This window comes from Oscarella lobularis, chromosome 12, assembly GCF_947507565.1.
Source record: "Oscarella lobularis chromosome 12, ooOscLobu1.1, whole genome shotgun sequence".
NCBI lineage: Eukaryota > Metazoa > Porifera > Homoscleromorpha > Homosclerophorida > Oscarellidae > Oscarella > Oscarella lobularis.
In genome coordinates, this window is record NC_089186.1 from 2608841 (window position 1) to 2626292 (window position 17452).

The following is a 17452-nucleotide window of genomic DNA, read 5'->3' on the forward strand; positions in this document are numbered from 1 at the left end:
ACGTGGTATTTCGAGATATCTAAGAGGAGTGTATAGAATCAATGAAAATGAAACATCGCTAAAACAGACAAAATAACTAAAAAATTTACACGTACTTACTTGAGTACAGTTCTGCGCAGCTCTTCGTATTTCTTTTTGATAAGAGATCTGTTCACACCAACCGCCTATAAAGCCGCGAGGAGCTGGCCTACGGTTCGTAGTTTTTCCGCGTTCCACGCCTCTAGCACTTCGAGCATGTGCACGAAGTTTCCGCCGTACGGTTTGCGAATGTCTTTAATTTTTTCAAGGCCGACGAGAAGGCAGCCAAGATCTTCCCATTTTGATCCTTTGAAGGCTGCACACGTTTTCATTAAATCCTCTGATACGAATTCCTCATCCGCCGGAAAGGTAACTGAAAAAAAAGAATTTTAGAAAAGACAATTTAGGCTTGCAGTTCAATACCAGGCAACGCGGCAACGTGTGGAACTGCGTCCTCCTAAGAGAAGCAAACCACTGAATAAAAACTAGGACCAAAACATTGAGGACCTTACCTTTGTGGGATAGTCTTGTCTCATTTCACCAGCAATAGGAGATAATGAGATGCTCCCTCTTCGAGAGGCTGCAACCTAGAATCATGAATTCTATATAGAGAACAAATATTGAATTCCAAATACCTCTTCTTCAGTCAATATATACAAATCTCGGACGGAAGAATGCTGACCATTCCCCGGACGAACCGAAAACAAGACGTGGTTGAAAGCCTTCTTTTCTACCTTCTTCTCTACTTCAGCCATAGAGTAGATTGCCGGATCTTCGTCGAGTTGCTTAAGGTGCTTGCTGTCCAAGTAGAACCAGTTTAGAATAACTCCCGGGCTCCTCTCGTCGCACACTCGCATTATCATGTCTCTAATTTCGGCAAGGAACTCCTTCGCCACTTCCTCACACGCTTTTTTGCTTGACCATCGAAGAACGATGTCGATGCAACAGTGTCCCTTCTTTAGTCCTAATTCAATGCGACTTTCAACGACTTTGTCGTCAACGATTCTTACTAATTTGACGCCGTCTTTCCACGCCTCGCGTCTCGTCGGTTTGGCCATGCGAGAGCAGCGAGATTGAAAGACGACGAATGACGACGGCGAGATAATATCGACGGAGAGACAGCACTCGTATCGCTGGCCACGATACACGTCAAACATTGGATCTTCAACCCAAGCGTCGTGACGAATTGAACGTTGAAGAAGAGCGGGAATCTGGAACTTTCCGGGTGACTTTTCCACCTCAATGCACAGATCTAGATGAAGAAGAACTCGAACCGCTTCTTCAACTGTGACTGTATACGAAGACGGTTTTCCTCTCTTCTTGAGGTCGTCCTCAAATGCTCTCAAAGCCGATTCGATGTCTTTTAATGACACTTCGCCGGATTTTTGAGACGGCATGCCGAACGGGAAGTAGGGCGGAGCGAGGAGTGGACCGACGACGTTATGACACAACCAGAGCGGTCGAGGACAAATTTGAGTACCAAGATTTACAATCTACGTGACAATAACAGCATGGAATTTTAAGAGCTTGATTACTTACTATTCCAGACGAATCAAGATATTCAACGGAGACTTTTTTCTCGTCTTCATTTAAAGTGATGCCGACGTCTTCAACAACCCAGTTCTCGAAATCTTTTAGCGTCAGAAAATTGCGCAAGGGAGACTTTCTTTTCTCGTCAGGAAGACAGAGATTCTGTTCAACGGCATAGCAAAGTTTGGGCACCTCATCGGCTTTCTGCATGCGAAAACTCAAAATTAAATATTTAGGCGACTAGGTGACTCTACAGTACCTTGAGCATATTTTCACGAATTGCTTTTAGCTTTTTTCGAAAATCGTTCATGCGAACTGAATTGCTTTTACTGCAATCCATTTCAAACACGTGTAAAATTTCAAACGTGTCTTTGAAGTCTTTTTGGAGAGTTTGGGCGACTCGTTTTAACTGGAAACTTACTTCAACTCCCGCATCCTCTTCAAAATCAATTAAATTGAAAATGATGAAAAGACGAAGACGTGACGTCAGGTTGGAGAAAAGCGTGCGAAGCGCAGCTTTCACAAATGCACACCAATAACGCCCAATCTCAAGAAGGACGCTTTCTGACGTCATCTGTTGCCCATCGCGAAAACGAAGAACAAGAACGAAGATCGTATTCGATTGTCGGAAGTAGAGACCGTGTGCGCTGTGGAATGTTGGCTGTGCACCAAAATCCCACGTCGATGCTTTGCCCACTCCCGAAATTTCACGATTATGGATTTCAACCCCGGGTGTGCGATCTTCTTCTTTGGGTGGGGGAAGACCAAGTAGAAGAAGAGAATTCACGTACGTCGTTTTTCCAGCCATTTCGTCCCCAATTACGCACAATTTAATCGAATCAGGACGAACCATTTCTCGTTGAAGAACAGAAAATCGGGCGGCGTTCTGTTAAAATAATTACATACGGGAACTTAATCAAAATGATGACGTACGTAATGCTGTCGAAGAAGAGCTCTGATTTTACCTTTCCTTGCCACCTCATAAGGTGACTTTCCGCTCTGAAGATCACGTTTATAAATTCTTTTCATTTAGAATGAAAACACGTCACCTTGTCTTGACACGTAACATCAACACCTTTCTCAATCAATAGATCAATAATTGATTTTGTCATATCATCGTTCTTTGCAGCAATATGCAATGCATTTCGTTCTTTCTACAAAGATTTGAATAGAGAACGAGTGAGGAATGAAAATTCTGACTAACCTTATCTCTCACAAAAACATCAGCTCCTAATTCAATTAGTTGCGGAATGACAAATAAAGAAGGACTTTCATAACATGCGTACAATAAGGGTGTCCTTCCCTTCTAAAAATAGAATTACCATACGAAATGCGCAATATTGTAAGAATGTGACCTTATCAACAGAATTGATATGAATGCCTTTCTCAACGACAAGATATTGAAGAACATCTTTCACATCATCTTTATAGTTTGAGGGGCGAGTGGCATAAAACAAAGCCGTCTTCCCTTCCTGAAGAAAAGAGACGACGATTCATTGATCAACTTCGTAGCAAATAAACAACATCTCACGTGATCTTTTGCTCGACAGTCAGCTCCTTTTTCATCCAAGTAGCGAACTTTCACCAAACGATTGATGGAACTTTGACACGCCAACATAAAAGGCGTTGTGCCCTCCTGAAGATGAAATAAGAATAAAAGTATCACAAGTAAAATATTCTAACCTCGTCGACGCTACTGATATCAGCCTTGTGTTCCAAAAGCCATTTCACTCCAAAAATGCTTCCAAGCCAGCAGGCACGATGCAGAGGAGTGGTCTTATTCTATTACAAATATTGCACATGTAGCAAACAAAAGAACGTCATATAACACCTCTTCCTCAGTAGCGTTGACGCTCAATCCCTTTTCATTGACAAGATAATGAAAAAACTCGTCAGATGCTTTAGATGATGAAAATTGAATTTCAGCTGCAAAAGCCTATTAATCAAAAAAGTTATTGTTGCCAGAGTGTTCATATCATCAATTCTGTTACAAGATCAGCTGGTAACAAAATATATCCATGTTCTTCCAGACAAAGCATTTTCTTCATTCTGTCAACGGAACTTCTTAAGGCATACGAATATGGTGTAGGTCCTTTCTAAACAAGAGAGATGAGTGCAACCATCAGAAATCAATTTCAAGTCATACAGGGAAAATACTCTCGTTGACATTTGCACCGTGTTTGACGAGCCATTCAACGCCAAAAATATTTCCCCACTTGCACGCACAGATAAGTGGGCGAAGTCCCCCCTGCATCCCCACATCAATTAATTTACAAGTCCAAAACGCATTGATACCAAACACGATAATTTTTCAATGTGTTGATTTTTTTGCTTAAGCGTATAGCTGAGCCACTCATCGGCTTCCTCCGCCGTCTCAAACTCTCTTTCCGCCACATAGTGAACTACTGACAAGTTAGTAGCGTGCTAACGAAAAGGAGAATACGATACAAATAATGTTTGAAAAACGCGAATTCTCCATACCCGGAACTGCTCGGTTCGAAATCCTTTTTCTGTAGAGAGAAAATGGTGCAATTCACCGCCATTGTCGTCCTCGATTATCTTCCTCAAGCGATCGATTGTGGAACAAACAGACGAGTTCCCTCTCTGCCTCTGCCAATAACAAGTCTTTGCAGTAACAGTTTTAGAAGAGCGAAATCGTTTCGGTGAATTCTACGGGTTCGTTTCGCGATACCATTTTAGACGCGACAATCTTGCTGTTCGATCGCACTCTATAAATCTACTTACAAGCGGCGGTTCGACGTCTTTCTTCGCTTTTTTCGCCCTGCTCATCTCACAGAAGTGTGCGCATGCGCTCCGTTTAACAAATTCGATTTAATTATTTTAAGCTTTAACCTCTTCTCCGCTTATAGTGACCCAGCGTGCCACGCCTTCATAATGCCCAGCAAAGGTACGGAAGACCGTCAAGATCTCTCAAATCTTGATTACTTTGGATTCCTGTCTTATATAATCCCTCCGAGTCAGCATAATGATTTAATCTAACCCCATCTTTTAGACAATGAAAATAAAGTTTAGAGATACTTATAAACCGATGAGCCTTCTCGAACCTCTTTTACTTCGATTTGTCTTCAAAAGCTGCAAAAAATATTGTCTACTTACTCCGAGTCTCCAAACAGCTCTTCATACTTCTCTTCAATATTACTACGATCCACACCAACCTCCCTAAACCACTTCAACAGCTGACCAACTGTACGTGATTTTGCCAGCTTCCAGGCTTCGAGAATTTTGAACATTCGTACGAAGTTGCCGCCATACGATTTACGGATTTCTTCGAGATCTTCCGGGTTGATGAGAAAAATGCCGATCTCTTCCCATTTTGATCCTCTCACTGAGGCGCACGCTCTCATTAGATTAACGGAAACTGGCTCTCCATCAGCCGGAAAAGTTTCTGTAAAAGAGTTTAAGATATAGACAGAAATAGACAGTGTAGTCCTAAAAGTCACATACTTAAAGACGACGGCACCGCAACGGACTCAGCTTGTGGACCGGTGTTCTAAAATGACAGAACAGTCACATAAACGGAATTTATACCGGTAATAGTACTGATAGCCTTACTCTTAAATGTACGGATACTGACTCTTCATCAGTCGGAAAAGCACCTGAAAAACAGAATTTTAGAAAATAGATCAGCGCAGCCTTAAAAGTTACATACTTGCACGAGGTGGAGAAGACGGCGCCACAACAGGCTCAGCGCGCGAATCGGAGTTCCAAAGTGACCAAAGAGTCCCAAAAATAGAACTAATAAATTCTGAAAATCTCGTCCATAAACCAACCTGGACAACAATTTTAGATAGAGAACATATATGAATCTCTCTAAAATACCTCCATTTCAGTCAGAATACACAAATCTTGAACGGAAGAATACCGACCTTCTTCCGGACGAACCGAAAACACGACGTGACTGAAAGCCTTCTTCTGTACCTTCGTCTCTACGTCAGCCATGGAGTAGATTGCCGGATCTTCGTCGAGTTGTTTCAGATGCTTGCTGTCCAAGTAAAACCAGTCCAGAATAACTCCTGGGCTTCTCTCGTCACACACTCGCATTATCATGTCTTTAATTTCGGCCAGGAAATCCTTCGCCACTTCCTCACACGCTTTTTTGCTTGACCATCGAAGGATGATATCGATGCAACAGTGTCCTTTCTTTATTCCTAATTCAATGCGACTTTCAACGACTTTGTCGTCGACAATTCTTATTAATTTGATGCCGTCTTTCCACGCCTCGCGTCTCGTCGGTTTGGCCATGCGAGAGCAGCGAGATTGAAAGACGACGAAAGACGACGGCGAGATGATATCAACAGAATGAGAGCACTCGTATCGCTGGCCACGATACACGTCAAACATCGCGTCTTCGACCCAGGAGCCTTTAGGAATTGAATGCTGAAGAAGAGCGGGAATCTGGAACTTTCCGGGTGACTTTTCAACTTCAATGCACAGATCTAGACAAAGAAGAACTCCAATCGCTTCTTTGGCTGTCACCGTATTAGAAGATGGTGTTCTCCTTTTGTTGAGATCGTCCTCAAACGCTTTCAAAGCCGACTTGATGTCATTCAACGTCACTTCACCGGAGTTTCGAGACGGCATGCCAAACGGGAAGTAGGGCGGAGCGAGGAGTGGACCGACGACATTATGACACAACCAGAGCGGTCGAGGACAAATTTGAGGACCCAGATTCACAATCTATGCCAAAATAATAGAATGGATTAATCAGAGTTTGATTACTTACTATTCCAGACGAATCGAGATATTCAACGGAGACTTTTCTCTCGTCTTCATTTAGAGTGATGCCAACATCTTCGACAACCCACTTTATAAACTCTTCTGACGTCATAAAATTGCGCAACGAAGACTTTTTTCTTCGTTAGGAAGACGGAGTTTCTCTTCAATGACATGGCAAAGTTTGGGCACGCCATCGGCTTCCTGCATGTCAAAATAACGTTTGAATTAAATATTTAGGATATACAGTACCTCAAGCATATTTTCACGAATTATTTTCAGCTTTTGTCGGAAGTCGTTCATGCGAAGGGAATTGCTTTTACTGCAATCCATTTCAATTACGTGTGAAATTTCAAAAGTGTCTTTGAAGTCTTTCTGGAGAGTTTGGGCAACTCGTTTCAGTTGGAAACTTACTTCAATTCCCGCCTCCTCTTCAAAATCATTTAAATTGAAAATAATAAAAAGACGAAAACGTGACGTCAGATGAGAGGAAAGCGTGCGAAGCGCAGCCTTTACGAACGCACACCAATAACGCCCAATCTCAAGAAGAACGATTTCTGACGTCATCTGTTGCCCATGGCGAAAGCGAAGAACAAGAACGAAGATTGTATTGGATTGGCGGAAGAAGAGACCGTGTGCACTGTGGAATGTTGGTTGAGCACCAAAATCCCACGTCGATCCTTTGCCAACTCCCCAAATTTCACAATTGTGAATTTGCACACCTGGAGTGCGATCTTCTTCTCTGGGAAGGGATTGATTGAGTTGAAGAAGAGAATTCACCAACGTCGTTTTTCCCGCCATTTCATTTCCAATCACGCACAATTTAATCCAATCCTGACGAACAATTTCTCGTCGAAGAACGGAAAATCGGGCAGCGTCCTATTAATTCAAGTACATACGGGAACTGAATCAAAATGATGACGTACGTAATGCTGTCGAAGGAGAGCTCTTATTTCACCATCACGTGCCACCTCATAAGGTGCCTTTCCGTTCTGAAATCCACGTTTATAAATTATTTTCAATTAGGAATAAAAACACGCCACCTTGTCTTGACACGTGACGTCAACACTCTTCTTAATCAATAAATCAATAACTGATGCGTCTACGTTTGATAAGGTTTTTGCAACGATATGCAATGCATTTTGTTTGTTCTACAAAGATTTGAATAGAGAACGATTGAGAAATGAGAATTCTGACTAACCTTATTTCTGACAGAGACATCAGCTCCTAATTCAATTAGTTGCTGAATGACAAGGAAAGAAGGATGTTCATTACATGCGTACAATAAGGGTGTCCTTCCCTCCTAAAAAGAGGATTAACAAACAAAAATGCAAAATATCGTAAGAATGCGACCTTATCAACAGAATTGATATCAATGCTTTTCTCAATGACAAGATATCGAAGAACATCTTTCACTTCATCTTCACACATTGAGGGATTGATGGCATGAAACAAAGCCGTCTGCCCATTCTGAATAAAAAAGACGGCGATTTGATGATTGAATTTGTAGCAAATAAACAACATCTCACGGGACGTTTTGTTTGACAGTTTGCTCCTTTTTCACCCAAGTAGCGAACTTTCGTTGATCGATTGACGGAACTTGAACACGCCCACATAAAAGGCGTTGTGCCATCCTGAAGATGAAATAAGACTTAAAGTATCACAAGTGAATTCTTCTAACCTTGTCGACGCTATTGATATCAGCCTTGTGTTCCACAAGCCATTTCACTCCAAAAATGCTTCCAATTGAGCAGGCAATATGCAGAGGAGTCCACCCATGCTATTACAAATACATCACATGTAGCAAAAAAAAAAGCACATCATGTATCACCTTTTCTTCAATAGCATTGACACTCACTCCTTTTTCATTAACAAGATGATGAAAAATCTCATTTGCTTTTTCAGATGACGAAAATTGATTTTCAGCTACCCAAACCTATAAATCAAAAGTTATTGTTGCGATAGGGTTGATATCAATTCTGTTACAATATCAGATGGTGACAAAATGTATCCATGTTCTTCGAGATAGACCATTTTCTTCATTGTATCAACAGAACTTAAACAGGCTTGAGAATATGGCGAACGTCCATACTAAAAAAGAGTGATGAGTGAAACCATATGAATCAATGCCAAGTCATACAACGTCTTTCTCGTTGATATTTGCACCGTGAGTGACGAGCCATTCAACGCCAAAAATATTTCCCCACTTGCACGCACAGTGAAGTGGGCGGAGTTCCCTCTGCATACACGCATCAATTAATTTACCAATCCAAAACGTATTCATACCACGGATGATTCAATGCGTTGATTGTTTTGCCCAAGCGCATAGCTGAGCCATTCATCGGCTAATTCCGCCGAATCAAACTCTCTTCCCGCCACATAGTGAATTAATGACAAGCGAGGGACGTACTAACGAAAAGGAGAATAGAATGGTCTGCTGGGATGAAAAACGCGACCATTTCACACCTGATCAGATCGAAATCCTTTTTCTGTGGAAAGAAAACGGCGCAATTCATTCATTCATTCATTCATTTCTCTCCTTCTTGATTATGTTGGCCAATCGATCGATCGTGGAACGAACAGACGAGATCCCTCTCTGCCTCTGCGCAAACAACAAGTCTTTGCCAATAACAGTTTTAGAAGAGCGAAATCGTTTCGGGGAATTCTACGGATTCTTTTCGCGAAAAACGAATCTCATCTTAAAAGCGACAATCTTGCTGTTCGATCGCACTCTATTAATCGACCATTATTGCCTTACAAGCAGCGGTTCCACGTCTATTTTCGCTTCTTTCGTCGAAGAGAATCTACTCATTACACATATGATGTGCGCATGCGCAACGTTTAATAATTTCGATGCCCGTATAGTATTGACCCAGCGCGCCACGCCCTCATAATGTCCAGGAAAGGAAAAAAGAAGAAACGTCATCACCTCTCAAATCTTGATTACTTTGAACACAATCCCTCAGCATCATCAATCGATGAGCCTTCTCGGACTTCTTTACCTCGAGTCGTCTTCGGAAGTGCGAATTTATCTCTATATGAGCTAAATCTGGTTTGCGCAGATCGCCATGACAACAGTTGCTGTGGTGAAGAAAACAACAAAATGTCTCATCTTTGAATTCTGGATCTTGATTGGATTTCCAAAGTTCTGCTTTATAACCCTTGAATTCGTCCGCTAAAAGAAACAAAATTAAAAATGTACAAATGAATTGTTTAATTAATTAACCTTCGGTTGAATGTGAAAATGAACCAATGATAAATCGAGTACAGAGAGCTCAATAATCATATAAGGAAATAGAGATCGCCTTATAAGAGAAAACGTATATTAAATATTTTCATTGATTTTTTCTTTTACCTGTCCGAAGACGTATAGTGTTCCCAGAACGCCTCCAAGTCTTCCTCCCAAGACGTGAGAAAGAACGAAGTAGACGCCACCTGGACCCACTTGAACTCGAGAACATAATCCACTCACAGAGAATGTTGTTAGGAGAGCCACGCCCACTGTGAGAAAGATCATGAGAGCGGAGAGACCAAGGCCAGCATTGCCCTTAGAAAAAATCCAATTAATAAATTCAATTATTTATTATTTATGTGTGAGGTTTCTTACGACCATCCAACCGGATCTGAGGAAGATTACGACTCCAAATATGTTTAGGATGCATGATGTGAAAACGCCTGGAATTCAGATCTTAATTAAATATGCATTTTATGACGTCATGGCGTTTTCTCACCGTCCCACGTTCCGAAACGAATTGGTTCGCGTATGAAAAAGTTTGTTTTCCACCACGGTTTGTCCTTGTCCTGTGTATGACGAAGCTTAGCGTATGGGGGCGGGGCTCTCCTTCGATCTTACCTCGTGTAGTTCGCGAAATAGCTCGCTTTCCTCGTCGTCGATCGCTGTTACGCGAATTTGAGGCGACAATCGTCCGCTTGAGTGACGTTGCGACGCGGGCTTCGACTCGGGCGACGTAGAAATCGGCGGAAACGGTTCGAGTTCTAACGTTTCCGCCATGGGGACCCCGTTTGACAATTCTCGCTCTTTTACAGCGTTGATTGCAAGGTCATCTAGAGAGTACGAATAGGTTTTAGATCTATTCATCAACCGATGAGCCTTGTCGTACTTCTTTACCTCGATTCGCCGCGTCTTGAGCTAATTCGCTAATGTTTTCGCACTGAACACTTTAGGAACCAAGTAAACGACCTAAGCATGCGTAAAACGAATGGCAGAATCGTGTACGAAAAGAAGAAACCCTTACTTCCTCGGTGATGCCTATTTATCGGGATCACGTGGTATTTCGAGATATCTAAGAGTAGTGTATAGAATCAATGAAAATGAAACATCGCTAAAACAGACAAAATAACTAAAAAAATTTACACGTACTTACTTGAGTACAGTTCTGCGCAGCTCTTCGTATTTCTTTTTGATAAGAGATCTGTTCACACCAACCGCCTCAAAAGCCGCGAGGAGCTGGCCTACGGTTCGTAGTTTTTCGGCGTTCCACGCCTCTAGCACTTCGAGCATGTGCACGAAGTTTCCGCCGTACGGTTTGCGAATGTCTTTAATTTTTTCAAGGCCGACGAGAAGACAGCCGAGATCTTCCCATTTGGATCCTTTGAAGGCTGCACACGTTTTCATTAAATCCTCTGATACGAATTCCTCATCCGCCGGAAAGGTAACTGAATAAAAAGAATTTTAGAAAAGACAATTTAGACTTTCAGTTCAATACCAGGCAACGCCGCAACGTGTGGAACTGCGTCCTCCTACGAGAAGCAAACAATTGAATAAAAACTAGAGAAACATATATACTCCTGACGATTCTACCTTTGTGGGATTGTCTTGCCTCGTCTCACCAGCACGACGAGATAAGATTCTCTTCCCCCTTCGAGAGGCTGACACCTAGAATCATGAATTCTACACAGAGAATCAATAATGCATTCCGTCCAAATACCTCCTCTTCAGTCAGTATAGACAAATTTCGGACGGAAGAATAATGGCCTTTCTCCGGACGAACCGAAAACAAGACGTGGTCAAAGGCGTGCTGGCTTATGTTCATTTCTACGTCAGTCATAGAATAGATTGCTGGGTCTTCGTCGATCTGTTTCAGATGCTTGCTGTCAAAGTAGAACCAGTTCAGAATAACTCCTGGGCTTCTCTCGTCGCACGCTCGCATTATCATGTCTTTAATTTCGGCAAGGAACTCCTTCGCCACTTCCTCACAGGCTCTTTTGCTCGACCAACGAAGGATGACATCGATGCAACAGTGTCCTTTCTTTATTCCTAGCTCAATGCGACTTTCAACGACTTTGTCGTCGACAATTCTTATTAATTTGACGCCGTCTTTCCACGCCTCGCGACTCGTTGGTTTGGCCATGCGAGAGCAGCGAGATTGAAAGACGACGAATGACGACGGCGAGATGATATCGACGGAGAGAGAGCATTCGTATCGCTGGCCACGATACACGTCAAACATTGCGTCTTCGACCCAGGAGCCTTTAGGAATTGAATGCTGAAGTAGAGCGGGAATCTGGAACGTTCCGGGTGACTTTTCCACCTCAATGCAAAGATCTAGACAAAGAAGAACCCAAATCGCTTCTTTGGCTGTAACCGTATATAAAGATGGTGTTCCCCTTTTCTTGAGGTCGTCCTCAAATGCTCTCAAAGCCGATTCAATGTCTCTTAACGACACTTCGCCGGATTTTTGAGACGGCATGCCGAACGGGAAGTAGGGCGGAGCGAGGAGTGGACCGACGACATTATGACACAACCAGAGCGGTCGAGGACAAATTTGAGAACCCAGATTCACAATCTATGCCAAAATAATAGCATGGAATAAGAAGAGTTTGATTACTTACTATTCCAGACGAGTCAAGATATTCAACGGAGACTTTTCTCTCGTCTTCATTCAAACGGATGCCGATGTCTTCGACAACCCACTTTACAAATTCTTCAGACGTCAAAAAATTGCGCAATGACGACTTTCCTTCTTTTTCTGGAAGACAGAGCTTCTGTTCAATGACATGACAAAGCTTGGGCACCTCATTGGCTTCCTGCATGTCAAAATAACGTTTGAATTAATAATTTAGGCGACTAGGTGACTCAGTCTACCTCGAGCATATTTTCACGAATAGCTTTTAGCTCTTCCCGGAAGTCGTTCATGCGAAGTGAATTGCTTTTACTGCAATCCATTTCGAACACGTGTAAAATTTTAAACGTGTCTTTGAAGTCTTTTTGAAGAATTTGTGCAACTCGTTTCAGTTGGAAACTTACTTCAATTCCCGCCTCTTCTTCAAAATCAATTAAATTGAAAATGATCAAAAGACGAAGACGTGACGTCATACGAGAGGAAAGGGTGCGAAGCGCCGCTTTCACAAACGCACACCAATAGCGCCCAATCTCAAGAAGAACGATTTCTGACGTCATCTGTTGCCCATGGCGAAAGCGAAGAACAAGAACGAAGATTGTATTGGATTGGCGGAAGAAGAGACCGTGTGCACTGTGGAATGTTGGTTGAGCACCAAAATCCCACGTCGATCCTTTGCCAACTCCCTCAATTTCACAATTGTGAATTTGCACACCTGGAGTGCGATCTTCTTCTCTGGGAAGGGATTGATTGAGTTGAAGAAGAGAATTCACCAACGTCGTTTTTCCCGCCATTTCATTTCCAATCACGCACAATTTAATCGAATCCTGACGAACAATTTCTCGTCGAAGAACGGAAAATCGGGCAGCGTCCTATTAATTTAAATACATACGGGAATTGAATCAAAATGATGACGTACGTAATGCTGTCGAAGGAGAGCTCTTATTTCACCATCTTCGGTCACCTCATAAGGTGTCTTTCCGTTCTGAAAATCACGTTTATAGATTCTCTCTAATTTACAAGAAAATCACGTCACCTGATCTTGACACGTGACGTCAACACCCTTCTTAATCAATACATCAATAACGTCTACGCTTGAAGAGCTTTTTGCAACCATATGCAATGCATTTTGTTTGTTCTACAAAGATTTAAATAGAGAACGATTGAGAAATGAGAATTCTGACTAACCTTATTTCTGACAGAGACATTAGCTCCTAATTCAATTAGTTGCTCAATGACAAGGAAAGAAGGATATCTATAACATGCGTACAATAAGGGTGTCATTCCCTCCTAAAAATAGGATTAACAGACAAAAATGCAAAATATCGTAAGAATGCGACCTCATCAACAGAATTGATATCAATGCCTTTCTCAATGGCAAGATATCGAAGAACATCTTTCACTTCATCTTCACACTTTGAGGGCCAGGTGGCATGAAACAAAGCCGTCTTCCCATCCTGAATAAAAAAGACGGCGATTTGTTGATTGAATTTGTAGCAAATAACAGACATCTCACGTGATCTATTGCTTGACAGTTTGCTCCTTTTTCACCCAAGTAGCGAACTTTCGCTGAACGACTGATAGAACTGAGACACGCCAACATAAAAGGCGATATGCCCTCCTGAAGATGAAATAAGAATAAAAGTATCACAAGTGAAATCTTCTAACCTTGTCGGCGCTATTGATATCAGCCTTGTGTTCCACAAGCCATTTCACTACAATAATGCTTCCTCTTGAGCAGGCACGACGCAGAGGAGTCCACCCATCCTATTTCAAATATTGCACATGTAGCAAAAAAAGCACATCATGTATCACCTTTTCTTCAATAGCATTGACACTCAATCCTTTTTCATTAACAAGATGATGAAAAATCTCATTTGCTTTTTTAGATGACGAAAATTGATTTTCAGCTCCCCAAACCTATTAATCAAAAGTTATTGTTGCGAGAGGGTTGATATCAATTCTGTACAATATCATCTGGTGACAAAATGTATCCATGTTTTTCGAGATAGACCATTTTCTTCATTGTGTCAACGGAACTTGCACAGGCTAAAGAATATGGCGTACGTCCATACTAAAAAAGAGTGATGAGTGAAACCATATGAAATGAATTCCAAGTCATACGATGTCTTTCACGTTGACATTTGCACCGTGAGTGACGAGCCATTCAACGCCAAAAATATTTCCCCACCGACACGCACCGTGAAGTGGGCGGAACCAATTCTGCATTCACGCATCAATTAATTTACCAATCCAAAACGTACTCATACAAGTGATTCCAAAAAGTATTCATACCATTGATTCCTCTTCAATGTCTTGATTCTTTTGCACAATCGCATAACAGAGCCAATCATCGGCTTCCTCCGCCGAAATAAACTCTCTTCCCGCCACATAGTGAATTAATGACAAGCCATAGGAGTACTAACGAAAAGGAGAATAGAATGGTCTGCAGGGATGAAAAACGCGACCATTACATACCTGATCAGATCGAAATCCTTTTTCTGTAGAAAGAAAACGGTGCAATTCATCCTCATTTCTCTCCTCGGTTATCTTGGCCAATCGATCGATCGTGGAACGAACAGACGAGATCCCTCTCTGCCTCTGCGCAAACAACAAGTCTTTGCCAATTAAAGTTTAAAAGAGCAAAATCGTTTCGGGGAATTCTACGGATTCTTTTCGCGAAAAACGAATCTCATCATAAAAGCGACAATCTTGCTGTTCGATCGCACTCTATTAATTGCCTTACAAGCAGCGGTTCCACGTCTATCTTCGCTTTTTTCGCCGAAGAGAATCTACTCATTACATATATGATGTGCGCATGCGCAAAGTTTAATAATTTTGATGCCCGTATAGTATTGACCCAGCGGGCCACTCCCTCATAATGTCCAAGAAAGGAATACAGAAGAAACGTCATCCCCTCTAAAATCTTGATTACTTTGAACACAATCCCTAAGCATCATCAATCGATGAGCCTTCTCGGACTTCTTTACCTCGAGTCGTCTTCGGAAGTGCGAATTTATCTCTATATGAGCTAAATCTGGTTTGCGCAGATCGCCATGACAACAGCTGCTGTGGTGAAGAAAACGACAAAATGTCTCATCTTTGAATTCTGGATCTTGATTGGCCTAACCAAAGTTCCGCTTTATAACCCTTGAATTCGTCCGATAAAAGAAACAAAATTAAAATGTACAAATGAAGTGTTTAATTAATTAACCTTCGTTTGAATGTGAAAATGAACCAATGATAAAATCGGGTACAGAAAGCTCAATAATCATATAAGGAAATAGAGATCGCCTTATAAGAGAACACATATATTAAATATTTTTATTAATACTTAATTTTACCTGTCCGAAGACGTATAGTGTTTCCAGAACGCCTCCCTGTCTGCCTCCCAAGACGTGAGAAAAAACGAAGTAGACGCCACCTGGACCCACTTGAACTCGAGAACATAATCCACTCACAGAGAACGTTGTTATAAGAGCCACGCCCAGTGTGAGAAAAATCATGAGAGCCGAGAGACCAAGCCCAGCATTGCCCTTAGAAAAAATTCAATTAATAAATTCAAATTATATATTATTTATGTGTGATGTTTCTTACGACCATCCAACCGGATCTGAGGAAGATTATGACTCCAAATATGTTTAGAATGCATGATGTGAAAACGCCTGGAATTCAGATCTTAAATATGCATTTATGACGTCGTGGCGTTTTCTCACCGTCCCACGTTCCGAAACGAATTGGTTCGCGTATGAAAAAGTTTGTTTTCCACCACGGTTTGTCCTTGTCCTGTGTATGAGGAAGCTTAGAGTGTGGGGGCGGGGCTCTTCAGCGATCTTACCTCGTGTAATTCGCGAAATAGCTCGCTTTCCTCGTCGTCGATCGCTGTTACGCGAATTTACGGCGACGATCTTCCGCTTGAGCGACGTTGCGACGCGGGCGTAGACTCGGGCGACGTAGAAATCGGCGGAAACGGCTCGAGCTCCATCGTTTCCGCCATAGAAACGCCGTTCGACGATTTTCGCGCTTTCGCTGCTTCGATTCGTCGCTTCGTCGCTTCGTCGCGTCTTGAAAGGAGTCTTCCTTCGTCGCGTTGCTGGTTTATCGAGATCACATGGTATTGCGATATAGTTATCCGCCATCTTGGGTGTGGTTGATCATGCTTCAGTCGAATAGCGATCGAGAGCACCGATTCTTCAGTTGCGGCTGAGGGTGGGTGCGGCGTGGAGCAATCTGCGTCTCATCCTTGAGAGGACTGTCTCGGAGGCTTTGGCAGAAGGCAAGGACGGATAGTTGGATTCTCAGCGTGGCCCACGGTTAATTCCGTGCCGGAGCCTGCAAGCAGGGCGATGGGGGGCTTCGGCCTCGGTCTACGCACTGGGCAAACGGATCGTTTAAGGTCTTATTGTCGTCAAGAAGCACGAACCGCGTTAAGCTGAGTGGTTACGGCTTGGAGGGGGTGTCGCAAGCGGCCTGGTTGCCGGCACTTTTCTCACCCGAACGACGCGATTAGACCAACGATGATCCAGCCCAGGAGCCTTCGATTCCGCCATTGCACTGTCTTCATTGTCAACCTCTACAAACAGCAGTCAGCCTCTCTCCATTCCACAAGGCCCGCTTCTTCCCAGGAAGACATAGCGAAGGCTTTGGTACCAGCGCACCGGGGTTTCGGTATTAGGGGCCGATCCTCATCCAGGTGGGTACTGAATGGAATGGCCGAGGACCCGCAACTCGCCCGACATTTTTTGGAAGGGGGTCTTCGCTTTGCGAGACTCACCTGGGCTACGACGCGTCCGAACCTCCCCGTGGTGTAGCCTGGGTAGCGCGAATACGGACGCAACAAAAAGGTACGTACACTGATTGATTTACAGTAGCTAATCTCTTTTTTTCTAGGCGAAAACTCGTGCAGAAGAAAAACGAAGATAGAGCGCGAAGAACGGGACGAATTCAAGATCTAATTAGTCAGGTGCACGTTTTTTCGTTAGTTTAGCTCGTAGATTTTTCGTTATTTGCTCGAATAAATGTTTTTCGCGAATCGATCTTACTCTGCGCACGTTCATCCACGTGACCGCGAGAATTCTTCGCAATTTCGAGTCGATCGTCGCCGTTACGCCGTTGTTCGTCGTCTCAGCGTCATTTCCACGTGTCGCTGCACCAATTCGAGACGACAGAACGTCGCAATCGCGTCGATAAGCATCCGTTTCGTCTCCGCGAAGAAACGCGATCTCTTCGAAGTCCCGTCGCAAGCGGAAACCGACAAACAATGTCAGGTGGACCACGAACGTCAACGAAAAACCACAAACCCTTGAAAA

General features: G+C 42.8%; 4 protein-coding genes across 4 annotated transcripts; all 4 read right to left on the reverse strand.

Moving 5' to 3' along the window:
- Positions 1-18: 18 nt before the first annotated feature.
- LOC136194097 (death-associated protein kinase 1-like) lies at positions 19-4349 on the reverse strand. Its single transcript, XM_065983138.1, has 18 exons — positions 4294-4349; positions 4030-4158; positions 3844-3972; positions 3695-3796; positions 3540-3644; positions 3380-3484; positions 3232-3330; positions 3080-3184; positions 2904-3020; positions 2753-2854; positions 2598-2702; positions 2482-2547; positions 1808-2434; positions 1558-1752; positions 654-1511; positions 531-605; positions 442-475; positions 19-391 (listed from the first exon to the last, which is right to left on the reverse strand). The coding sequence occupies exons 1-18, from the start codon at positions 4336-4338 to the stop codon at positions 165-167; spliced, it is 3225 nt and encodes a 1074-aa protein (XP_065839210.1). The 5' UTR covers positions 4339-4349; the 3' UTR covers positions 19-164.
- A 177-nt stretch (positions 4350-4526) lies between these two features.
- On the reverse strand, positions 4527-14959 carry LOC136194114 (death-associated protein kinase 1-like). The gene is made up of 19 exons (XM_065983156.1): positions 14890-14959; positions 14622-14744; positions 14439-14564; positions 14268-14366; positions 14113-14217; positions 13959-14063; positions 13812-13910; positions 13660-13764; positions 13484-13600; positions 13332-13433; positions 13180-13281; positions 13063-13128; positions 12389-13015; positions 12136-12330; positions 5389-6246; positions 5219-5339; positions 5122-5165; positions 5014-5059; positions 4527-4954 (listed from the first exon to the last, which is right to left on the reverse strand). Exons 1-19 carry the CDS (start codon positions 14941-14943, stop codon positions 4662-4664), a joined length of 3387 nt encoding a protein of 1128 aa, XP_065839228.1. The 5' UTR covers positions 14944-14959; the 3' UTR covers positions 4527-4661.
- On the reverse strand, positions 9103-10501 carry LOC136194116 (solute carrier family 12 member 8-like). Its single transcript, XM_065983160.1, has 7 exons — positions 10412-10501; positions 10136-10347; positions 10014-10083; positions 9890-9957; positions 9638-9829; positions 9509-9587; positions 9103-9457 (listed from the first exon to the last, which is right to left on the reverse strand). Exons 2-6 carry the CDS (start codon positions 10292-10294, stop codon positions 9558-9560), a joined length of 519 nt encoding a protein of 172 aa, XP_065839232.1. The 5' UTR covers positions 10295-10347; positions 10412-10501; the 3' UTR covers positions 9103-9457; positions 9509-9557.
- Positions 14960-14992: 33 nt separating the features above from the next.
- On the reverse strand, positions 14993-16282 carry LOC136194022 (uncharacterized). Its single transcript, XM_065983027.1, has 6 exons — positions 15982-16282; positions 15860-15929; positions 15741-15808; positions 15488-15679; positions 15358-15437; positions 14993-15293 (listed from the first exon to the last, which is right to left on the reverse strand). Exons 1-5 carry the CDS (start codon positions 16280-16282, stop codon positions 15415-15417), a joined length of 654 nt encoding a protein of 217 aa, XP_065839099.1. The 3' UTR covers positions 14993-15293; positions 15358-15414.
- Positions 16283-17452: the final 1170 nt, after the last annotated feature.